The sequence below is a fragment of the Cyprinodon tularosa genome, unplaced genomic scaffold, assembly GCF_016077235.1.
Source record: "Cyprinodon tularosa strain WSP-4 unplaced genomic scaffold, ASM1607723v1 ctg525, whole genome shotgun sequence".
Classification (NCBI taxonomy): domain Eukaryota; kingdom Metazoa; phylum Chordata; class Actinopteri; order Cyprinodontiformes; family Cyprinodontidae; genus Cyprinodon; species Cyprinodon tularosa.
Genome location: NW_024039258.1, coordinates 497598 through 523687, shown reverse-complemented (window position 1 = coordinate 523687; position 26090 = coordinate 497598). Strand labels below are relative to the sequence as shown.

Genomic DNA, 26090 nt, shown 5'->3' with positions numbered 1-26090 from the left:
TTTTTCCTCTATTTACATTGATCAATATAGTTTATTCAGTTAAACTGATAGCCTACTGCTGGAACTGTTAAGGATTATTTAAAAAAAACTTTCACGTGAAGATAATAGAATAGAATAGAATAGAATAGAATAGAATAGAATAGAATAGAATAGAATAGAATAGAATAGAATAGAATAGAATAGAATAGAATAGACTTTACCATCCCCTTGGGGAAATTTGTCATGGACACAAGTGTGCAGTGCACAGTGGTAGCTGCTGTATTTAGCAACGATAAATATGCATAAAAACAATTACCAGCTAAAAATGTACACATAGACTACATAAACGCTCATAAGAATAAAAATAAATAAATATAACATACAAAACTAAAACAACAACAGAACACAAGTTATTGCACATTTCCCATTTTCAACCTTAAATATCTTTTTAAATGTTGATTTAAAATGTTGATGTAGTTGGGTATAAAGGAGTATTTATAGTGGTTCAGTTTGGTTTTTGGGATTCTGAACCATCTGCCACAAGGCAAGAGCTCGTATTCCTCATAAAGCATGTGGGACGGTCCTGCAGTACACTCTGCGCCTGCCTGAGTACAGACTGCTCATAAGTGAACTGAAGGAAGAGCTTTTCAAGCCCCCCTTATCACTTTCATAGCAGTCTGTACCAGGTGCTGTAACTTTGATTTGGACTGTGTGAAGAGACTACAGGGTCACCCCAGACCTGATGACACTCTCCATCACTGCCTGATAAAATAAAAACATGATTTTCTGACTGACACCAAACACATTCAATCTGCATAAAAAATACATCCTTTGCTGTAAACGGGAATTAAAGAGGAAAATTAAGTGAATTCATAAAAGAATAAATTATAATACATTTTAGATAACATTTAGATTTCTTGAAAGCATTTATTTTCTTTAGCAACTGGATGATCTGAGTGTGTTTTGGAACCTACTCATTACTCACAGCATCCATCCTCAGCTACAGGAGGACTCAGCTCTGAATTACAGGACATAAGGGCAGCCAGGCTTGCAGCTGGGAGAAGGGAGAGTGGCAGGAGGCCTTTTTGGCAACTAAACATGCATTACTGGCTCAAAATAAAGTAAAATAACATACAGATATTTCCTCAAATATTTTCAAAATAAGAGCTAGTTGAATGCCCAACACTCTGGGGGGTTTTCTTTCAATTGTCAGAAATTGCAGTTTGCTGAATATAAACAGATTGCCCTAACCTACTAGGCCAACACTCACCAGCCGAGAAAAAAAAAGTTGGATTTTTAACGATTATTATTATTATTTTTTTTTTTGTGATTGCATCCATACTGTCTGTATTGAGGACTTTAGAGTTATATAGTTTGAAACATCAGTTCCTAGGCTTCTAACAGGCCTGGGCCTGTGGAAAATCCAAAAAACATTAATCAAGCTTTAAAGATGGTAGTTATTTATTATTAATCTAAGTAGGAAGGAATTGTGCACATTCTCTTTAGTTTTAATATCAAAGTATGTAATGAGACAAATAGTTAAGTGAAATAGTTGCATAATAGCAGAGGTGTCAAGTAACGAAGTACAAATATTTCGTTACTGTACTTAAGTACGCTTTTTTAGGTATCTATACTTCACTCCATTACTTATTTTTCCTCATACTTCTAAATTCTACTCATTACATTTTCCCACAAGTATCTGTACTTTCTATTCCTTACATTTTTAAAACAAAAGTTACTCGTTACTTTTGGCTTCGGTTTAATGTTTATAAATATTTATTTCACGTCATGTGCGCCATCCAGTGCAGATCATTGTCGCCATCAACATCTAGTGAAAACTAGTGTAATTGGTTAGCTAAAGGAAGTCATTAGAAACAAGCAGGTGTTCTTCAAACTACAAACATGAATTGTCTATGCCATGCTACAATGTCGGATTCAGAATAAGATGTTGAAATGTCGGACACAGGCGAGAGCGTATCGGGAGATGGAGACCAACAAGACCTCCCTCATCCTTGGCCCTATCTTTCAACTATATTTCATATACTTAACAATAGTATAGTCAAGTGTACTTGACTATTGTTTACTTTATTGTTTACTACAGTATACTTTAAGTATACTGTAGTAAACTTTAAAATGTCCCAATTTAGTTCGAAGAAGTATTACTTTAGTAATACTTTAAGTACACTAAAAGTACAATTGTTCGGTATACTTTCTAAACTTATACTTAAATATTTACTTCCAGTATACTACTTTTTGCTAAGAGAAGTTGATACTCCAACTTTTACCAGAGTGTTTTTAAACTGCAGTATCTATACTTCTACTTAAGTAGCAAATATATGTACTTTTGACACCCCTGCATGATCACTTTGGAAAAAATAAAAATAAAAACTGAGTTTTATTTGTAAAAAGCTACTCTTGCAACATGCTTCTTGCAAGCTTCGAAATGATGCACTTCTATGATAGTTTAATGCACAGATTTGATCTTACTATGTTAAAATATTATCCTTTTAATTCAAACAGCCTGTAAGAAATTAAGTAAAAGAGAAAGTAAAAACAGCCCCTGCTCTCCCCCAATAAAGCTTCTTCTTTTATTTTGGCGGAATTATTGCTAACTTCCGGCATCGTCCTGGTTTATTGTCGCCCCCTTTCCTGCAGCTCAGCGCAGACCACCAGGCGCAGCAGTGAAGCGCGTCTCTCTCTCTGCTGACTCAGTGCCTTAACAGCAGTCGCTTCTCCCGGTGATCCAGCATCCAGGCGCACATTTCTCTGACCGGCCCATCCCAGCTATACCCTTCAGACATGGCTAAAACCGCAGTCGGTGAGTAATTATTTTAGTTAGATTTTAAAAAAAGAAAGAAAAAAACCCGAGACAGTTTTCAGGGTGATGATGATGATGAGAGGCAGTGGCGACACCCATGGCACAAAAGGATGCTGAGGGTTGACAGGAGGGAGCGGCCAAACTCCTCTGCAACTCACTTCTAAAAAAATAAATAAAAAACCCTGCAGATTATTATAGTATTTCATCTATTATGATTTCATCCTAGTTTATTGTATTGTTTATTTTATTAAATCTCATTAATTGATATGGGTCAGTCTGTGACGCATTCGCTTATATAGTCTCCATTTTGATTAATGCATATAATAACTAAAATAATGTTTATTTTCCTTATTAATTTGGAAGCATCCATTGATCGCTGCAGCACCTGCCTCCTTCCTGCCTGACTCAGAGCCGCGCAGCATAATGCAGCTCCAGCGACCCCACCCAACATCCCCGCTCCCTCCAGAAACGTCTAACCATCAATAATCCGCTGTTTAATTTGAGAAAAAAAACTGGGTCATCCTCTCCGTTTGTGATGTTGAACCCCTTTTCTAAGTGAACCTCTGTATAAACAGACATGATGGACAGAGGAGCATCTTTATCACGAATTACAATTTACGACTGGCGGTGGAAAAAAACCCAGAATATTAGACCCTAATCCTGTTAGGAAGGGCACTGAATATGGGAAATTTAAGATTGCTATCTTGATATGTTCTGTTTTAAGGTGGCACACTTATTGCGTTTTATTTGGATTTTAATAAATTATATTGTATAGACAAACTGCACAACTGCAGATTCTTGTGGATTAATAGAGGATGAGAGAGCCTTAATATTCATATATGAACAGTGTTTGTTTTGTGGTAGATGGAGCAGGTGATGGAGGGGTGTGCATGCCGGGGGGCCAGTTGTAAGGGTCCTGGTGTCTCAGCTCTGGGACACTTAAATGCTGCTCCTTTTTTTCCTCCTCCTCTGTTGCCTCTTTTTTCCCTTCCTCCTACATGATCTTGATTTGAGCTGCAGACAGGCAGAATGGGATGGGCACGGAAGGCAGCCATGATGCCAGTCATCACACTGAAGGTCACTGAGTTCATTTGAACTGAAAATAAACATTAAATTCATCATGGATTGATTAGTAACTGTGTTATTTTTGCCACTCTTAAAGCCCAGGATTGATGATGAATACCTCTTGTCATTTCCAATTAGGTGTAGTCATTTACCTTCAGGTTAATAATCAATTCCTTTGTGGCCAGAAATGGAGATCATCCTATAATGTCCAGCCTGAGATGGATTGTGCAGCGTTTTTGAGGTGAAGTTTTATTAGAAAGGTCACAACAAAAGGAGACACTCTTGGCATCTTTATAAAGTATTTAATCTAACCAACATGTGTATGCGCATGTTGATTTTGCCCAGGCTAGATGGACACAAAGGGGAGGTAACTTATTCATTTTTAATCTTTTTAGAAAATAATGTATTAATTCCATTTGGACATTATAAGATGCAGTAACCCAGCACTATATATATCTTGGTTTATTCAGAAACATTCTGAATGGTTATAGCTGTAGGAAAGAAGGATCTCCTCCAGTGGTCTGTGTTGCAGCATGTCTTAAGAAGGCTCTGGCTGAAGACACTGCAGGAATAATTATTTTATTTCAAAGAGGATGCTATTAGTTATATTTTGTAATATAAGAAAAATGTCTCTGCTCAACAAACTCTATAAGATGAGGTTCAGTCAAAATCAAAGCTTGGCAGGTTGTGTGTTTGTTTTTTTTAGAGGACCCAAATGCAGAGACGGAGGCTGAGGTGGTTTCTTGTAGATTTAATAATTCAAAAGATGGTAACTGAGTCCAAATTCACCCAAAAAACAAAACAAAACCTAGAAGATGTCAGGAAAAATACACATGAGGATCAAGAAATGACAAGGAACCACCAGAGAGTAACTGAACAGGAGGTGTATATATGGGAGACAGAAACAATGGGAGGACTAATTAGCAGACAAGGAAAAGGTGTGGACTGAAGAAAGTGGAAGGGCGTTAGGAGAAGAAGACTGACACAAGAGGGCAACAGAGGGTAAAAAAGAAATATATAAGAACTCAAATACAACCAAAAACAACTGTAATAACAAACTATGGAAATAAAACCAACGAAAACTCAAAAAGAAAACGTAAACAGAACCAAGCCTTTTCAGAATTTTTTTCCTTTTTAAATCTGCTTTACTTTGACTTGACATGTATTACATGTTTTTGATCTAAGAGTTCTGCTTCTTACATCCATTCAGCATGCATTCATATATCATTTTAAAAAAAATATCAGCCTTTATGTTAATGTTTTAAATACCATTTGGTTTAACTGCTATGGGATGTGGCAATGTTAAGGTGGTTGAAGTCCACCTTGGTCTAGGCTAGTCTTGGAGATGGTGGCATCCAGTGGAAGCTCTAAATAAATTTACTTACGGCGGCCAGGGTGGGGGCGTGCATTTTTTATGGGTGCACAAAAAAGCATGAAGAAAAAAAAAAAAAACAGGGCAATAGTTTATCATTTAAAATATATTAACAGAGACAGGGAACCAAAGAGCTACTTGGGGCTCTGCATTAAATGAAGTGAAATTTACACATTTATTTTAATTAAGGTATTTGTTGTTCCAATCGAAAATATCTTTGGACTATGAATATTAATTTTATTTACCATAAATAAAATAAAAAAATCTTACCACTTCAAAATATCTACTGAAAACTAAAATAATGCTATTCTTTGGAGTATTATGTCGATGTACATTCATAGTTCAGAATTATTACATATCTTTGAACTATATTTAATAAAAATGCCTTGTTTAGATTAAATCAGAATGAGTTCTCAAGTAAAACTGATCATTTCAGCGGTACAAAATGTGTGTTTTTTTTTTATTTGTTTGGACACAACATTTAACAGGTGAAAACCGTGATCTGATCTGATCACAACTGAAGCTATCCCCTTATTTTTAAATCATAATTAAAACAGATTTGTTAAAAAGAAAAGAAAAAAAAAGAAATGGCTTCAATGGAGCTATCAGTCACTGTATGTCCAGCATATATAATCATTACAGGCCCATAACAGGGGCTAGGACCAGTTCTACAGGGGCAGTGGCCCCTGAGGGCCTCTGCCTAGAACCACCCATGGTGTCATATTAAAGCAGCTGGAACCAACTGATCTGATATAGTGAATTAAGACACCAGAAGTTAGTTGTTGATGTTAATAACCTAACTAATATTAGGTTAAAATTCACGTTTTTAGTAAAGTAACATCAACGAGTCCAATCTGGCTCTTTAGTTCACATGACAATTCTGCTGTATTGCTTTGTTCATTGGTGTCTATCACCTTTGTTGCTATGTATATATGTACATGAGCTGCGCCTGGCTCACAACTCATCCTGATTTATCACTGGTCTGGTCCTATCGATCTGTGCAGCTCACTGGTCTTAGATTACCATTATTCCTAATGACAGGCTGAGAGGAGGAGGCGGTGACATCAGTCCTGCTGGTGATGTTTAGCACATCTAAATATTCAGATCAGGGATATTACTGGCTAATCAACAACCCTAGTTTACCCTTTTATTTCAATTTCTACCTTTTTATAGGTGAGTCTCACCGACATAGAGGATAACAGAACGATTTTAATTAACTTGAAAGATAATTATTAAATAAAGTAATTAAATTTCAAAAACTGGGAGGAACATCCAATGATACCTCATTTATTTTCAGCAAAATATTTTTCGATCTTTTAACCTTGATTTAGCTGCAAAGCTTCAGGTCCCATTTTACTTATTCTTAGCATAAACACCTCTGATTGTTAAGAGAATACATATAAGAAAAGGGTTTGAAAGTAAATTCTCTTTTTTGGGCAACAAAAATGCAAAATCCGTTTTTTTAATTTGTAAAATTCTGTTTGATCAGTTCAAATGTCAGCTTGTCCATAGTAAAAACAGCAGCCATCATTTATAAATAGCTATTAGAAGCACAAATAAGTAAATATTGTCCACATAGTCAATGAGGTTACAGGAAACATTTATTTCCAAAGTTTCTTCTTAACTATGTTCAATATGGGTGTTAAAAAAAGTTGTCAAAGGTTCAATTAATTCAAATGTCAAAACATCGATAAGACTTAAAATCCGATATGCAGGAAGGGCGTTGTGTGGACAGAGCAGAACAAATGTAATTAAAAATGTCACGGTTACAGTAAAGAAAGATCCTGCTTACAACCAGATAGACATTTAAAAAACAAAACAGCTGATAACTACCTTAAATAAATATCTAATATTTGATTGGTCTCCTCATATTTCATGCCATACTACCATTCTGCAAATCACTAGCACAGATGTAAAGAAACTGTCAACAACCCAACTGTTTGACTATCGAATCAGGAGATTTATAAGACTTTACAGACAGCTATTAAAAACTAGAAGTCTCAATAATAGGAATCTCATCACCAGCTATCTGCTCACTGTCCTTGAACGTCTGGGTGCCATAATGATTCATTTAACGATCTATTTTCCTCTTGCTATAGCTTTATAACTTCAGATTTATTTGTTGCTGTAAAGTTGCTAAACATGCACCCACAGAGCTGCGATTGCTACAGCACCCAGGGGGGCCTGTAGGCCTTGGATGAACAAGGCTGCATATTTGTTTGAAGCCGCTAATGGTTTCTCAAAGTGACTGTAAAACTCTCTTCTAGAAGATTAGACGGAGGCAGAGGGAAAACAACATGGGAAAGCAGCTACTGCAGGTGTAGTGTGTGCTGACAAAGGGAAATACGTATGGGTGGGTATCAAACAGTGGTCAAAGGAAAATAAATAAGAGGGAGAATACATCAACAAGATGAAACTGATGGAAGGAGCATCAGAGAGTGGCAAAATGAGAGGTGCTCACTAATATTGATAGTCTGGGCTCTTTGGTTGATGGATTGGTAGCGGAAGTGCACTTTGACGGGTGCGTTGGTTGTCAAAACGTAAGGATGAAGTGCAAACCTGCTGACTTGGCTGTCTGGAAATGCTGGTGGAAGCAGAGAGAAGCATTTAAACATGTTATCATCCCAGTCTGAGTTGACTTCCATCCCATTTCAGCCCATCCCATTCTGAGCAAGAAGGCAGCAAAAAGCCAAGCAGAACCTTTAACCACAGGTTTGTCTTCTCTGCGTTGTTCTGTCGCTGCAGTCATTTGTCATTTTTATACCCCTGATCCACAGAGGGAGGGTGTGTTATTACAGTTTTTACTGAGGGGGCTTATAATTTCCGCTTAGAGAAATGCACTGACGCTTTCATATATTTTTTAATAAACTTTTGATTATGGATTCTTTAAAATATGAGAATAAGGGGATGGGGGGGGGGGGGTGATTTGGTTCTCTATAAGCATCTATTGAGCAAAATATCCAAGGAATGTAATCTGCAGTGAAATAGTAATGCACCTCAGACTCCTGAAAAAAACCTAAATAACATTACAGCTAATATCATTCTGAGTTCACTTGCTGATTGTATTAAATTTGAATGTTATTTTCTCTGCTTTTACATAGTTTGAGGCAGAAGAGCTTTTTGAAGCTCGTGAGTAGAATTTTGATTTATTGTTAGACCTCCAGCTGAACCCTAAGGTGTTTTTCTTAGAGAAGTAGTTAGTTATAGTGAAGTATATGTTGATGGTGGGGGAGGAGCTGGACGCTCTAACAACCGTGGCAGAGAGGAGGATGCTGTCCAGGCTTCAGTTTGTGTTGGACAATGTCTCACACACTGTCCTCCACACACTCTTTCAGCAGGAGACTCCTCTTACCCAGATGCACCACAGAGCGCCACAGGAAATCATTTATGCCTGTGGTCATCAATCTCTACAACGCCTCGCTCAGAAAGTCATACTGCCCCCCTCTGTAATTCTGACTCAGATTTATAGAACTTTTGACAATGATTTGACATTTGTTCTTTTGCACATTGCATATTATCACTTTATTTTAGATCTGTAAACACACACAGGTATATATATATATATATAAGCATATACATATATATATATATATATACATATATGTATATATATATATATATATATACATATATGTATATATATATAAGCATATACATATATGTATATATATATATATATATATATATACATATATGTATATATATATATATATATATATACATATATGTATATATACATATATATATATACAGATACGTATACATATACGTATATACATATATACATATATATATATACACATACATATACGTATATATATATATATATATATATATATATATATATATATAGATATATATATATATATATATATATATATATATATATATATATATATATATATATATATATACACGTATATGTATACATAACGAAGATAATTTCCCCTGGATCGTTAAAGTATTTCAGATTCTGAATAATGTCAAGATGAACCAGTTTGTTATAATTCTGCGCTCCAGCTGTACTGGTAGAGCAGCCATGATTAGAAGCAGTTTTTAAATGAATCTTTTGAAAAACGTTATCCAAAAAATGGTGGTGACAAAGGCCATCAAAGGTTTCATTCCATTTAAGCAGTGTAGCTGTGGTATGTTATCAGTGGCGGTTACTACTGTTTGGGAGGAGAACTGCAGCGAGTGAGCTAACGACAGACAAAGAGTTTCCCTATCTCACAAGAGGTGTTTATTTCACATTTATCACTTGAATCAAATATAATGAATGCAAATTTGTATTAATCATTTCGAGGTCTTGATATCTTCCACCGGTAACCTATTAGAACAGCTGTGGGCTAAGTTTAAATGTTCCTCGTAATGACTAGTTGTAGGGATTGCCCTGTTCATGTTTTTTTTTTTTGTTAATAAATGATTTTTGCAGATACATTTTCTTTCATATTGTACTGGAATTACAACACAAGGCGTTTTGTTAGAAACAGTCAATTGGAAATAATTCTTATTCAGCTAAAATTCTGTCCCGTCCTACATTCGTTTATTATATTGTCCCCGAGCAAGCTAAACTAATATTTGTCCAATCAAACATTGCTGAACTGGATCCTTATCCGGATGGTTATATGAGCTTAAAAGCAGGAAAAAACATCCCTAGCAAAGGGGCAAAATTACATAGTCTGTTGATAAACTGGATTGATGTTCTGCAAAGAATTATAATATAGCTACATTTAATGTGATCCAAGTTTAGAGCAAATCTGCTTAAACTATTAAACAAGCATTAAAAAGAGTCATAACCTTCCAACACTTCTGTAATTGTCTTTAAATTCTCATTTGTATCATTTTTAAGAGAACATTCTTTTATAAAGCTCTTTCTTACACTTTTTCATACATAGCTCTTTTTTTCCCCTAACTTGAGTGTAATGGCGTTCATGTGGATGTAGAATTAGCAACATTAGCAGTTTGCCATGGTTTGTTTCCCCATCGTTTACTGGTCTCTTACGCAGTGAGTCAAAAGTTACACAAGCAGTTACATTTACTGACAGGCGAGTCCCTGATTGTTGGAGCTGCTCCTTTAGATGAAATCGAGACAGGCGAGCAAGGTGCAATCAAGGGGAACCAAAATAATGTTTTATGGAGACGGTGCTTGTGTGGGATTTCCTGGTTAGAACCAAAAAAAAAAACAAACCAAAAAACGATGGCTCCTTTAAAGTATGCATGGGTTGACATAATTTTTAAAATCTACATTTTGCCTTCAGATGTCAACAAGAAGCTAGAAAATGGCTGCTGCAGTCCTGACAGAGACGCAGCGCCTAAGGAGATGGTGACATCCCTTCAAATATTTCCAAACCCAGCATGTGATAAGCGGAAACAGGACAATCCGCTAATTACAAACTGATGTGCTTTCCACCTGAGGAGGCTGCTTCCATTAGGCTGTCCTGGGGGCAGTCAACGATGGCAGATATTCCTCAGGGGGCTTCAGTCTTTGCTGAGTCTAATACTTCCTTTTTTATTCCTGTTCCAATCAAAGAAGCGTTAGCATTAGTGTAAAAACCATCAGCAGGTTGGCTCCTCATTTCCATACCCTTTTATTGAAAGGAAACCACTTTTCTTTTCCATTTAACCTTAATCTTCTTTCCTCTTCATTCCATTTTTATTGAAAGTTTTCATCTCCCCTTGCAGTATTCTGGCATTCTCCCACCTTCTCCTCGGGGAAAGGGTTAACAAGGCCATCAGAGAGTAGTAAGAGCTGCATGTGAGAGTTTATCACATTAGTGGGGCGTCTGTCAGTCTGCAGGGCAGAAAGTGAACCAGATAGAGAAAAGAGAGCTGCAATAAGCACATTAGGATTCAGATTAATCATATTCTAACTGTATCGCTCCTTCACCGTTAGTCAAACTGGTGTCGTTGATGCCGTAGCCTGCTGCAGATCATGAATCAGAAGTGCCACATTTAAGCCCTACAGGCCTTGTGCTCTGGATAATGGACGACGCTGCTCTGTGACACCTGGCATGCAGAGCGTACTATTAGAGAGCAAAAACGCAGAATGTTCAAAAACCTGCAGTGTGTTGCAGATATGGCTCCACCTCTTCCCTACTGGGGATGTTGCTGAATAAATGAAAAAAAGTCTTAAAGATGCAAGACACCCAAGAAAAAAGGTTAGAAAAAGCTAGATGTCTTTTTCTTTTACATCCTTTCTTTCCACTAAACAGGCTGCGCATTGCAATCTAGATGACTGTTTGATTTATGAGATGGATAAACGTTTAGCAAGCTGCAGTATATTGCAAATCCATTCTCCTATTTTTTCTGGAGGGGCTGTGGCTGAACCCACATTACAGAGTTATTTATGTGCCAAAAACACAATTATACATGGAAAACAAGCTTAGAAAATAGGGATTGGGTTATTCCTTTTTTTCCCTCTATCGTCTTGAATCACTGATTTAAAGCATTATTCCAAAGAAAGAGTCAGGCTGCTTCATATTACTTATGACTAAAGAAGGCAAACCGAGGATATATGTGAAATAGTTTTTTTTTTCTTTTTGCTTTTACAGTAGATATTTTCTTATGATTTTTTTTTTGTATTAGAAAGAGAATTGCCTAGATTTATAGGGCCGTTCCTGTGGCAGAGTTAATTAATAATACATCCAAATGAAATGCATAGTCTATGATGTGTCACAAGTCCCGCTGGGGTATGAACATCGAAGCTGTTCGGGGAAATTAGGCCAAGTGAGGCGGCATCTATCAGACATTCCTCGTACAGCAGACAAAAGCAGATGAAAGCAGCTCAGCTGCATCAGACAGGCTTTGATGATGAGGGTGTTAGTTTCCTAAAAAAAAAAAACGGAGTCTTCGTATTTACATCAAAGCTCTCCTACTGAAGCTTAAACTGGGTTAATGATGTTTCAACTTTTTTCTGTGTTACTGGGTTAAGATCTCCTCGTTCAAATGTAAGGAGCACAGTTGTGGATCCGTGTGTCTGATAAGAATGCTGTACATTTTTCCTTCTTTTTCATTCACAGCTTACAAAGAGAAGATGAAGGAGATTTCCGTCCTCTCGCTCATATGCTCCTGTCTGTACCCTGAGAGCCGAAAAAACATTTTGGGGGACTTTGAAGGTAGGAGGAAATAATCTGTGATAAATAAGCTTGAGCTGGTGTGAGATTCACAGGGTATACACTGCAAAAACGATCTAGAAATAAGTAAAAATGTCTTAAATTAAGTGTATTCACCCTTAATTTGAGTAGGTAAATGAGATAGTTTGCCAATGGAATGAGTATTTTTACTCTTAAAATAAAATCAGTAGATAATATGCACTTGAAATAAGACAAGACAATTGTGTTTTCTTATGTTAAGTGTAAATTGTCTTGTTCCATTGGCAAAATGTCTCTTTTACCTCCTCAATTCAAGAACAAATGCACTTATTTTAAGAAAAAATGACTTATCTAGATATAGATTTTTTTGCAGTGTACTTATGCGTACTGCTACTAAAGTAATCTATATATGTGGCTAAAAATGTTTTATAGCCGCGCTAATAGCTATTAGTGAACAGATTTGAGTTAAAATAATTAAAGCGCCAGATGAAAGTTTTTTTTTCTTTTTGAAACACGCTTTTTTGCAGATATGGATATCAAGCCAATCAACAAACGGGCATCAGGTCAAGCATTTGAGGTCATCCTTAAGCCACCCTCTCCTACATCCGATGTGGCTCACTGCATCACCAGCCCCCCAAAGAGGGACATCTCCCTGGAGGACATCCAGAAGAAGCTGGAGGCGGCCGAGGACAGGAGGAGAGTAAGGATGCTTTCTGTCGTCATGAGTGCAGCCAGCTGCCAAATGTTCAGTTTAAGAGAATTGTGTAATTCTTAAAATTTTACCCCAAATGCAGGGTTTTAAGCTCTATGTTGACTGAATGCATGTATGTGGACTCATTGATAGTCAAACCACAGTTCCAGATGTATTAAAAACACCCTTTCTGTTGTGAGATAATCCCTGCATCTTATTGATTGAAATGTCAATGCAGTGAGTCCAGCACCTGGTACCTCAGGCAATCCATCTACAAATCAATTATGTAATAATTGCCAAAATCAATAAGACTGCCTGATTGATTTCTTTCACACTAGAAAGCTTAGAAACCACAGTATCTGATCTTCAGGAAGTTAGGTAGGCAGACAGAGACAATACTGACTTATTCTAACAATGTGATTTACCATTTCATACTCGCCTAAGATATACAAGGGTTTTTTAGTAAGTTACTGAACTCATTCTCTCGGCTGCTCATCACTCTCTTCTTCTTTCAGTCCCAGGAGGCGCAGATCCTGCGGATCCTTGCCGAGAAACGTGAACACGAGCGCGAAGTGCTGCTGAAGGCCATGGAGGAGAACAGCAACTTCAGCCGCATGGCTGAGGAGAAGCTGCAGGTGAAGATGGAACAGATCGAGGAGAACCGGCAGGCCTACCTGGCGGCCATCATGGAGCGCCTGCAGGAGAAGGTGAGAGGATGAAATGATGAAACGGTAAAGTGTGGACAACTACAGGATGAAAGATTCAATCAAAACAGTGTTATTTGTTTTTTTTTTCTCTGCTGTCCACTTTCCTCCCTTGAAAAGGTAAAAGGCCTTAATAAAATCAATAAAACAACAGAAGTCTAAAGACACATTTAAGAATGAAGAATTCTTGATCCATGCCAGTTTGGAAGATTACAAGAAAGCTTTGTTGTTTACAAAAGAATACATACATACATACACACATATATATATATATATATATATATATATATATATATATATATATATATATATATATATATATATATATATATATATATATATATATATATAATATAAAATATTCAATTACATTTTTATTTGCCACTAGTAAAAAATGATATTGACTTTCAATGAAAAGGACTCCTTTAAATTATTATTTTAAAACTGGGCTTTAATAAAAGGAACCTGGAGTAGACCACCAGCAGATGGCGCTCTTTCTCAAGAGAAAGTTCAAGAAGAAACTGGACAAGAAGAACCAATTTCATTTGTGTCACTTTGTAGGAAAATACAGCAAAACCAAATAAGCAAACATAAATGTAGCAATTATACAATATCGAATATGAAAATGAGAATAAAAAAAGACATGATAAACTTAACCAGATATATATTTGTGAAGAGTTATCTACAGATTTGAGTCTGCTGCTGAAAATGTAAGATCATCGTGATTTTATTTTATATGTTGAGTGGAAATCTAAATTAAACTATCTGCTTTCCGATTTGTGGTTATGCATTATTTTTGGCCTGATAATGATGATATTAAGATATCATCTTTATATTAGAAAACCAGCAGAAATTGCTTGTGTAATTATAAAGAGGAAAAATAATAATACAGTTTGTTTGAAAAAGAAAAATTGCAGTGTCTATTCTCAACCTGTTTTAGTCTGACACATTTCACAGACAGTTTATTAAATAATACCTTTTAGCTGTGTATACATTCAGATATGAATCTAACCATTGAAGACCTGCGATGCTTGATAGAAAGCGTTATTAAACAGGTTAAGCTGAAAACTTCAGCACAATTGCCTCATAGGTTGCATTTAAATGAAAATTTCAATCCAGAAAAAGAAAATCTATATATTCACACCCAGACCACCTTTGCAATCAGCATACAGGTGTTGGTACTTTCAGACTGGTTAAAAAAATGCCCAATTATCCACACATCCACAATAGAACCTAAAATCCACAACAACAAAAAAAAACAAAAAACAGCTAGTTTATTTCTTAGTGTAATTAATATAAAATTGAGGTCATAATATTAAAGGAACATAAAACCATAAATGTTAAGGAGGGTTTAAATTATTGGAAATTATAAATTAACAGATCCTCATTTATTCCTGTAGGGTTTAAACTCTCACCTCTCTCTCTTTTTCCTAAAAAGATTAACATTAACCCCTCTTTGGCTGCCTTCAATGGCTTCAATACCTATAAAAAATAGCAATGAAGGAGCAGCTGCAACGACTAATGACTAACATTACTAAACAAATGTTAGGGATAAAATGGTAGAAACATTTAAAGATTAAGCCATAAACAATATCCTAACCTCCATCTCCCAAAAAGGAATAAATCAGTTTTGAACAACTTCAATCTATCTGGAAAAAAAAAAGAATTGCATAGGAGAACCGCAGCTGTTGCAGAGTAAGAGACGACTACAACTGTAGCAAGACAGGGCTGTCCACTAAAGCCGGGCAACATAAGAGGGAAACTGTTAGTAGAGTCATTGTAAAAGTAAGATGTTAAAAAGGTACTTTGTTAAGATAAAACTAGAGTAAAATCTTTGTTTCACTGAAAACAGACAGCAGAGTTCAGTCTGATCACCCCATATTATGTTATGGTGTGGGAACATTGAGGAGCTGGTTAGAGTTGATTGGAAGATGCATGGAGTTAAATAAAGGGAAATTATCTTAGCTGATTTAAATTAAAGCATATTAGGGCCTTAGAACAGCCCTGTAAAAATCTAGACGTACTGCGCACAGTGAAACACTCGGTAGATGAATTGGCCTGATAGAGCAGGGTAGGCGACATCTGTCCTCTAGGGCCGTAGTCCTGCCGCTTTTGCATGCATCCCTTTCATAACCCACCTGAAACAAATAAATGGTTATTGGCCAGGCCCCTGCTAAACTTACCAGTGCCAAAGAGGTAATTTATCTTTTTGTTTCAGGTGTGTTGGAGCAGGAATGCATGCAAAAGCTGCAGGATAGTGGAGAACTCAAGGACCAACGTTGCGTACCCCTGATAGATTTAACTTTTTAATAAAAGGTCTATGCTTAGTAGAAATAGCATGATCTGGAAGAGGCCACACCAGTGCCCTTCCATTTTACATTTATGTGCTTATTACTGCTGTTCTGCAGGCATCCGCTGTTTTTTTCCCCTTCAGAATGAAGAACTCAAATAAAAAAAACACAATCTGATTTTTTTTTTTTGCTTTTTTTTTCTTCAGGAGAGGCATGCTCAGGAAGTGCGCAGAAACAAGGAGCTGAGAGAAGAGTTGATGCCGTGAGAGGCCCTCAACTGCCTCTACGACCCCCCCGCCCCCACCACCTCCAGTCACCACAACCTGTCCGAGGAACACCTCCCTCCCCACCTCGCCCTACATGTCCACACCTATCCACCCGTCCCTGCTGACATCCCCCCACCCCTCCCCCTGTATTGCTACGAAACGCCCCCCTGGGATAGAGGGAGGTTCAAATAAAGTTGGGGGTGGAAAGGATTGCAAAAAAATTTGAAAAAAAGGGGGAAAACTATCATCTCCCGTCCTTAAATAAAAAAGAATGTTTTTGCTCAAACGTGAAGAAAAAAAATCCAATTGACGCCTGACAATGTTTTTTGTAAATACTTTTTTTTTGTTATATACGATTCAATACAAGCAGCAAAAGTATTGATTGCAGTGTGCCATTTTTATATAGGTTTCCTCTCCCTGCATACATATATATATATACATATATATATGGATGTGATGATCTTTTCATTTTCCCTTTCCTTCCTCTCATTTCAGCCTAAGAATGTTTGTTTTAGGTTTCTCTCGTGTGGTAACAAGCTTAGGTGTTTGTTGTGAGTTTGCCAGCTAGCTGATGTTTTGCTGTGAACAGGTTGCACCTCCCCACCATAAAAGCCTGCATGCACAAGGTGAAATAGGAGTCCTTTGCATTCACTTGCAGAAAAGTTGCTAGAAGGAAAGGTGGAAATAAGGGGTGGGTTCAATTTTGCAAGCTTGCTTTTTGTGGGGGACTGCAAGCTGTTTCCACACATCCGCTCCTGTGAAAATAAGTAGTGACTGTACTGCAGGAGAACACTATAGCATTTAAAGAGTCCGCCCTCATCCTCCTTCCCTTCATTCCCATCTCTTTTCACATAGACCGTAAAAAATCACTCACATGCTCTCCACACAGCACAGGAAAATACCGTTTGACGCGCCATTGATCTCTTAAAGCTTCCTCAATAAATGGTGTCTTTACATTGTCAGAAGCCACTGTTACATTAAGCACCACTGTTAAAGTTATCGTGCATCTTTACGACACTGGAGCTCATCCATCTCCAACTGTTACCATCATACTACGAAAAAAAACTTGCTTGATCCATCATCAACTCCTCTTGGTCTGTTCATCATCAAATCATTAAACCTTCCCCTTGAAACACAGTAAATAGTGGCACAATGAAGATATTTAAGCCATAAGAGGCATAACTGCAACAGTGATCCATGGAACACAGTATTTCTAGGAGTAAACGTAAATATAAGATGCAAGGAACGGTGCTGTACTGGGATGGTCACACACGCACAGTTGGCCCGTGGAAGTGTGTGAGTGGGTGTGTGAGTGTACTGCACTAAGACTGGATAGTTAGCGTGTTGATCTGTTTAGAAATAAAAACAAACAACAATACAGCGTGTAATGGTTGTCAGAAAGCTAGAATCAGACAGTTAGTTTCCTTCTTGACTCTTTCTCTCCTCCGTCCATTTGTGTGTTTCCTCTTCTTCCACGTATATCTTTGTGAGCAAGCAGTGGTTAATAAAGATTTGGGGTTCAGTGAATAAAACTGGCTTTGAGAGCGATTTGTCAAAAAATGTATGTATAAAATGCGTTGCGAAGTTTAACTTTGCAGATTTTTTTTTTTTTTACATGGGCGGTTCTAGACAGGGGTCAACGGGGGCCAGTACCCCTGTAGATCACGTCATGGCCCCTGTTATGGCCCCTGTACTGAAAAGATAATACTAATTCTAATGATGATATGAGCTGGAACAGATATGGTTACTGAGAGGTCCTTTGGATCATTTCATTTTTTTCCTTTTCAAATTATGTTTTACTAATTATTTAAAAACAATAAGGCAATTGCTTCAATGGTATTGAGATAGGATCCCGGTTTTCATCTGCTAAATGTTTTTTTTTTAAGAAATACTTTATTTGTTACAGCTGAATTTATCAGTTTTTCTTGAGTTCTAATTCAGATTTTTTAGAAAATGGTAATTTTAACTTAAATTAAGTGAAAAATATGTAAAATTCCTAAATTATAAATGTATATTGACCTCATAAGAAATAGAAATTTTATTAAACCTAATTAAATAGAAATTTCACTTCATCCAGCTCCGTTAATACATTTGAATCCCTTGCCCTGTTTTTTATTTCATGCTTTTCTGTGCCCCCCTTGAAAACGCTCCTGGCCCCCTCCTGGCCCCCTGGTACATTTGGTCTAGAACCGCCACTGCGTGTATCATCATGTGTATTATACTATATAATACTGGGGAGTATGCAGAAAAAATGGTTGGGGCTGCGATTTGTTGCAAGGTGGATGCTGATAACTACACCAAGAAGTCAATAGGAAAGGCAGTTCTCACGTAGCAGTCCATCACAGGGCAACAAAAAGCATTAAGTCACTCCTAAAGGGCAATTAAATGAGACTAATTAAGCCAATATCTATGGTTTTGAACTGTGCGAAGTAGTCAGACTTACTGAAGAGAATCAATAAGTGCATAAAGAGAGCAAACTCTCTTTGAAAGGAATTCCATTATACAATTTAGGGCCTTATAATCTCATCAGTGAGAGTTAGGTCGAACTTTAAGGGTATTGACACCTCTAGAGGCTAGGGATTTTTTTAAGTTTTGGAATGTTACAACAAAATTCAGGATTTAACAACCTCCTGCATTATCCTCTCCCTCCTTAGAACAGAGTATTTACTAAGGGCTTCTCAGCAGCTAGGAAAAAAATTTCTGTTTTTATACAACTTTCTAAAGAGAATAAACTTAACATTGTTGAGTGTCAAACAATACAATACCAAAAGTATTAGCTCATCCAACTCATTCTCTAAATTTTGTTCCAATGTCTTCTATCATGAGGAATTTAATGCAAAGTCACTTGACTGCATTTGGACTGCCTCTACAAACATTAGTGGGAGAAGAATTGGTATACCTGAGGTGGATATCCTGAGAGAATTTTAACACTAAAAAAACATTTTTACCTTCTTGCCCTTGCTTCATATGACTTCATCTTTGTAGTTCCTGTTTTAAACAGATGATGTCACTACAGATCAAAACTTGCCCTATTCAGAAAGTTTGGAGGTGACATTACAGGGGGATCCATTCTCCTGTTACAACAGAAATGAAACTTTAGGCCTTAATTATCTACCATCATCTGTGGTTTTATTTTGCTATAAAGTGGTAGTTATGCTAGATCTAGTTCAGGATCATGGTACAGAGGTCACACAGCCAGTAGATAAAGACCTCTAAACTACAAATGGTTTTCACTTTAGCTCACCAGCAGTGAAAGATGGTGAACCGAAGTGTCTGAGCAGGTCAATGCAGCTTCACATAACCAGATGCAATGCAAACCATCAGTCTCTAAGTTTCCATTAAAATTAACTCTTAATGCTCAGAGTTCCTTTTGAACACATTACCTTTTGGGGACAGACACCTTTCCTGTTCCAAAAGGCCAAAGCAGTTTCAGTGAATGTGTAATAGCAGGTCTGATTTGAAAGAACTTGACAGGTCGCCTTAGATAATCAAATTGATTCAAAAACATCTGTGATGAAATCAAGTGGATGATTTAAGATAGGCCTTTGTTTTTGATTTTAGAAAGAATGGTAAAAACCTCCTGTTTGTTTGGCACTCTCACTTCCCCTGAAAAATAAATGGTGTAAATAACTCATCAAGAGCCCAAGATTATTAACTCTAGTGCTATGGATAAGATATAAAAACTATGATATAGACTCTAGGTACAAACTGCTTTAATGACACTTTATTTGCTATATACAGGTCTTTCTTAAAATATTAGCATATTGTGATAAAGTTCATTACTTTCCATAATGTAAGGATAAAACTTGACATTCATATATTTTAGATTCATTGCACACTGAAATAATTCAAGTCTTTTATTTTATTAATACGGATGATTTTAGCATAAAGCTTATGAAAACCCAAAATTCCTATCTCACAAAATTAGCATATCATGAAAAAGGTCTCTAAACGAACTATGCACCTAACCATCTGAATGAAGAAATTAACTCTAAACACCTGCAAAAGATTCCTGAGGCCTTTAAAACTCCCAGCCTGGTTCATTACTCAAAACCCCAATCATAGGTAAGACTGCCGACCTGACTGCTGTCCAGAACACCATCATTTACACACTCAAGCAAGAGGGTATGACACAGAAAGATATTTCTAAACGAATAGGTGGTTCCCAGGAAATGGAAAATAATTAACTTTATCACAATATGCTAATAGTTTGAGAAGGACCTGTATTGCCCTTTTTATTTAATCACTTCTACTGGAGAAACACTTTATGGCCAGCAGAGGGAGACAAAACATAATTATTCTTTATCAAAATCTGGTTTATTGAACATGAACATAATTATAGGAAATCGAATAAAAATTGTTTGAAAACACCAAAATCCAAGAAAAGGAGGAAAAGTTTGTCTGGCCTGAAAACAGAGGGAGCAGCTGGTCTGAGCTGAAATGATGGTAAAAAGTTATTGGACTTCCTTTCTCATAGCACTTCAATGCAGCTTCCACTTTTAATGTCTTTTTTACTTCTCTTCTCTACATTTGCCTTAGCCTTTTCTTTCTTTCTTTCTTTCTTTCTTTCTTTCTTTCTTTCTTTCTTTCTTTCTTTCTTTCTTTCTTTCTTTCTTTCTTTCTTTCTTTCTTTCTTTCTTTCTTTCTTTCTTTCTTTCTTTCTTTCTTTCTTTCTTTCTTTCTTTCTTTCTTTCTTTCTTTCTTTCTTTCTTTCCCTCCTCCAGTTCCCACGGAGCACACGGGTCCGTCCGGGCCTGCTATTGTCCAGGATATCCCCGCCTTGTTAATGGTTTCCTGTGCACACACAGAAGGCTGCTGAGAGAAACAAGCAGCCGCATCTGATACCAGTCGTCGATACTGCGCTCACATGAAAACAAACACACACACATTCCTAGCCAGGGGGTGGAAAAACAACTGCAGGCATCAACAAGCAAACATACTGCAGATTGCACTCACTGGAACAGACAACAATGAATCCATGTTTATCATAATAAACTGTTTATTGCAGGGCAGCTGTCTATAAACAGCAGCATCAGAAATGGAAAACTGAAAACTCTAATTTATTGGCGCGTGTTTGTATTCTGTACAACCATTAACCAAGCTAAATGTTGATATACCTAAATGTCAACAAAATTAGTCACTTAAAAAAAAAAAAAACAATGCGGTTGTGTTTCTTTGAAACTGATTTCACAGAGAGTTTTATAATTATTGCTGACAATGCTGTTACACTCAACAAATAAATGCACGTAAATAATTGAAGACAAGGTGAAAACAGAAACAAACATTAATTTACAAATCGTTGACGCGAAGTGAATCGGGACTAAAAAACACTTTGAGAAATGATGTGATAATGCTCAAATGAAACCGAGATGGCCTTAATACTTTCATTTTGAAATATTTCCATGGTTGTAATAATAAACAAGGAAATTCCTGAAAAATAACAGGAAGATATGATGAATAAACCTAACCTTATTCACATCTGAACAAAAGAAGCAAATGTGAAGATTTACATCAGGAAGAAGACATCAATTTGGAAGACGGCTTGGATAATGGTGCACCGATTAGTTGAGTCAGGCTGGTATCTTTGTTCCCAGTATTCAGTCAAACAGACACCTGGTTTCAGTTATTACACCCAACAAAATGCTGTTAATGCGGGTGGGGAGGTGGGTCCCTATCATACCTGTCCCTCCCCAGTGTAGCCAGGTCATCGCTTTTGTTTATGCAGTTCAGGCTAACAACAAAGAGGGTGTATGGCATTATGGGGGACACTTTTACCAAGTAACTTGCTATACCATCTGGTAAAGCCATTGCTCATCAGCTGTCAGCACTGGGATAGTGCTCAATAAATCACTGTTTAGTTGAAATTTTCTGACTTGAGTCATACTTCATATGTCTTTATATATAAAAAAGCAGAATTTTAAATCTATTAACTATCCTCTGTGGGATTCTACCAAAATAGAAAAGATATAACACTTTCTTATCAGGGAACATAAAGTCTTGTCATTGAGTCCGGCTCAACTGGGAAGTGAAAGTCTGTGTAAGCGTGTACTGAGTTTTTTTTATCTCAGTCAGAAAGCTCCTATCTCCATCCCCCAGGGTCTGTAGGGTTTGCCCACGCTGGAGCTCTGAGCTGGAGGGCTGATGGCAGTGGTAGGGGAGATGATAGGGAAGGCACCGAAAGCAAAGGGGAACGCTGAAAGTGAGGAGAGAAGGGGAGGGGAGAGCTTAGACGACGGAACCAAAGCGGGGTGCAGGACAGTGGTGGGAGCTGTAGAGGTGGATGGAACCCTGATCGGACCCTGATCCGAGAGCGGGGTGGCGCTGCCGCTGCGTCTGCCTGGTACGTGAGTCTCTGCGACTAATGAGGAGGATGTAGGGGAGGTGGAGGAGGAGGGTGATGTGGAAGACGTGGACGACAGGGGATTCTGCGGGCTGCTGGTGGTGCTTCTGGGCAGAGGTGCTAAAGGAGCCCCCTGTTGGTGCTGAAGGAGGATGGGATGTGGGAGGTGGGCAGGAGGAGATCCAAAGGCAGAACCCCACGCCAGGTGACTGAGGCCAGTGTGAGCCTCTCGCTGGCTAGCGTAGTTATTCAGGTGAGAGACAAGGCGGATCCGGAGAGGGTCTGTGCTGTCCAGGCCCTCAATGATGCTAAGATAGCGAGCCGTCTCAGCCAGGCACTCCCTGAAACCCAAACCGCGGTAGTCCATCGCCAGAGCATGGGCGTCAAAATAACCTGGAGATATGGGGAAAGGGAACATTATAAATCTGAACAAGTTTAGGCAAAACTAAAGAGAGAATATTCTCACCCAAGTCAGGTTTAAAAATATGTTCTTTTTAAAAGTCTGAAACGTCTGTGCTAATTTGACATATACTGAAAAACCTAATATATATATATATATATATATATATATATATATATATATATATATATATATATATATATATATATACACACACACACAACAGCTGCTAAGTAAGTTTTATATCTTTTACATTTTAATGAAATCAGACAGAGCTGCTATCAGATAAATAAACTTAGTTAGCAACCACATTTTTTGAAAGTGCCCACAAATTTTAAGAGATGTAAATAATTGATACATTCCAATATGCTAATTAATATCGCATTAACACAATAATTAAGCTGATTTAACTTAAATAACTATTGATAGTACAAAGGTCTACAACAATGGGAGGTCTGAAATTGCTTACAAAAATTCTGATTTGGCTGTTGGAATTAATGATGCATAATGGCATTTGCAATCCATTATATATAAAAAAAACTAAAAGTTGCAAATCCATAAACAGCTGTCTACTTTTTCTCTTATTTGCTATTTACAAAGTTTGTGTTTTTTTACTCTCCAATTCTGTAGCTGCAGAAGGAATTATAAACCAAACAGTAACAAATGGAGAAGACTAGTTTTCCCTCAAATTATCAGATTTTTCATTATTATTTATTTATTTTTGAAAGATCAAGATAGAGTCCAGGAAGCATTTTGTTATATATTTAGATTACTATTTTCTATTCAGCCAGAAATAATCTGAGCTCTGGAACCTCCAGCTGAAAGTAATAACCCTCTAAAATATGTATTGTTATGTCTAAGAATAATAATAAAAATTGATCACTGTTATCATTTTTAGATTCTCACTGTCCTTGCACTCTTTTCCATTTTATAATTTAATAGTCTTTCTTGACGCTTAAATGAGACAAGATGTCTCCTCCAATATTTTTAATAAAGTCCATCTTGCGAAAGTTTAAGGTTTTACATACAGAAGTAATCACTTGTTTGCATAATCCTTGTTTTTTATGATATAGGTGTTTTAGTGAAAAAATGGAAATCTAAATGAGTCATTTTTGCTTACATTAAGTGCATTTTCTTGAATTGTGGAGGTAACTGAGATACTTTGCAAATGGGGCAAGACAATTTACATTTAAAATAAGAAAAAAAATACTTTGTCCCATTTCAAGTGCATTCTATCTAAGTATCTTGTTTTGGGAGTAAAAATGCTCATTCCATTGGCAAATCATCTTATTTAGCTACTTAAATTAAGGGTAAATACACTCAATTTAAGAAATTTTTTACTTAATTCAATATGGTTTTTGCAGTGTAGTTTAGGTCAAAAGGCCTATAGTGTTAGACCTGTAACAGACCAATAATAACAAATAAATAAACGAAAACAAATCAGAAGTGTTTGTGTATTTACCTTTGCCTCCAGCAGCATGAAGCATCTTGAGATGATCAACAGTCATCTGCAAAATTTCTGCTTTCTCAAGTTTTGCTGAACCCTTGAGGATCAATGAGATAAAAAAAAAAAAAAACGAATTGTTTAGATCCAAAAAGCACCTAATAGCAGTTTTGTTTAATGCATTAAATTTTGCAAAACATTTTTTTTTTTATTGGTTTAGTGGGAGTTGTGTGAGGAGCGCTCACCTGCTTCTCGTAGGCGCTGGGAACCAACCTGCGGAGTTCGCTCAAGCTGTTATTTATCCTGTCCCTGCGCCGCTTCTCGATAATCTGACAAATCAATAAAAATGCGTCGTTAGAAAACAGCCTTAATTGCTTTAATTGACCCGATCAGTTCAGACAGTCTGATTGACTTACGCCTCTGCGCCTTTTTCTCGCCTGCACCTGAGTGGATGTCGTTGGAGACATGGATCCGAGAGGGGAACTTATATTCCTTAAAACAACAACATAAAATGAAATGTTAAATCTAAAGTAATTGTCATGTTTATCAGATTAAAGGCTGATAAACTTCAGCTTACCCATGCTCGTCCGCGCTCTCCTTCTCCACTTCAATGGTTTCATCCAGTTCGCTGTCCGATGAGCTAAAATCGTGATTCCTTTTCATTTTCACGGGTTTTCAGAGTATTCCCCTCGGTGTGTCGGGTAGGTCTGCCAGACGTGCGTGTGCACAGGTTCGCCCGGAGCGACTCGGTTTGAAGCGCTCCGCTTTCCCACGGTGTCATTTCAACGCTGCTGTCCGACAACGGGGGCGGGGGGCTGGTGCTGCAGGGAGCCAATCACAGCACAGCCTGGGCTTTGATTGACAGCACCCCTGGACGAGACCTGAGAGGGGAGGAAGAGTTCAGACGTATCACTCCGGGGACTATTTAGAAGCATTTAAAGCGAATAAAATTATAATTTCCTTAGGAAACCTTTAAAAAGAGACATTGAATACACAAAAAGCATAACTAACTGTTAATTTGGACAGTGTTAGTAGGCAGATGCAGAGTGACTAAACAAAATCCTTTAAAATAACAACGCAGAACTACAAAGAATGCACATCTGCAACATAATCATTTCGGAGACGCACTACAAGTAGAAATGACACAGCAGTGTGGTTTGTGGTCGTTTTGAGTTTCTTCAACTCGGGAGTTTTTGAGGAGTTTGGGGGCTCTTTGTTTCACAATCAGACCATGATGGGACCACAGGTATTTTTAACTTCTAAAAAAAAAAAAAAAAAGCAGAGCCGCTATTCCTGCCATTTAGATCTATTTCTGTTCAAACATTTTAAATCTGCAGCCATATTCTTTTCTGCATGTGTGGCATCTGTTATATAGCAGCTATTACTGTTGCTGAACATGAACTGAGTACAAGCCTTTATAATGCTAGTGGAGAAATTTATTTTTTATTATTATTTTTGTAAAAACTAACTTTTAATCTGAGTCTGACTTTTTAAAATGACTAAATTGATTATGCCAGGCAAAACAGCTGTTTTTCAGACACAAACTCTCATGATATTAACTATTATTGTTAATTACCAAAAACTGTATATTTTGTTTCATTTTAATATATTTATTTCCAAAGGAAAGGA

At 37.1% G+C, this 26090-nt stretch overlaps 2 protein-coding genes across 2 annotated transcripts; one reads left to right on the top strand and one right to left on the bottom strand.

Annotated features, from left to right (window-relative positions):
• Window positions 1-2636: 2636 nt before the first annotated feature.
• Window positions 2637-17809, top strand: stmn2b (stathmin 2b). The gene is made up of 5 exons (XM_038304055.1): window positions 2637-2797; window positions 12254-12349; window positions 12853-13025; window positions 13532-13723; window positions 16218-17809. Exons 1-5 carry the CDS (start codon window positions 2779-2781, stop codon window positions 16275-16277), a joined length of 540 nt encoding a protein of 179 aa, XP_038159983.1. The 5' UTR covers window positions 2637-2778; the 3' UTR covers window positions 16278-17809.
• A 3449-nt stretch (window positions 17810-21258) lies between these two features.
• hey1 (hes-related family bHLH transcription factor with YRPW motif 1) lies at window positions 21259-25255 on the bottom strand. The gene is made up of 5 exons (XM_038304080.1): window positions 25039-25255; window positions 24878-24953; window positions 24707-24790; window positions 24480-24561; window positions 21259-23010 (listed from the first exon to the last, which is right to left on the bottom strand). Exons 1-5 carry the CDS (start codon window positions 25122-25124, stop codon window positions 22346-22348), a joined length of 993 nt encoding a protein of 330 aa, XP_038160008.1. The 5' UTR covers window positions 25125-25255; the 3' UTR covers window positions 21259-22345.
• Window positions 25256-26090: the final 835 nt, after the last annotated feature.

Coding starts and splice junctions, on each gene's coding strand:
- stmn2b (XM_038304055.1), top strand. Junction 13,026..13,531: donor CGGCCGAGGACAGGAGGAGA/GTAAGGATGCTT, acceptor TTCTTCTTTCAG/TCCCAGGAGGCGCAGATCCT. Junction 13,724..16,217: donor TGGAGCGCCTGCAGGAGAAG/GTGAGAGGATGA, acceptor TTTTTTCTTCAG/GAGAGGCATGCTCAGGAAGT.
- hey1 (XM_038304080.1), bottom strand. CDS start 25,124: ATGAAAAGGAATCACGATTTTAGCTCATCGGACAGCGAACTGGATGAA. Junction 24,954..25,038: donor GAGAGCGCGGACGAGCATGG/GTAAGCTGAAGT, acceptor TGTTGTTTTAAG/GAATATAAGTTCCCCTCTCG. Junction 23,011..24,479: donor TCATGCTGCTGGAGGCAAAG/GTAAATACACAA, acceptor CCATATCTCCAG/GTTATTTTGACGCCCATGCT.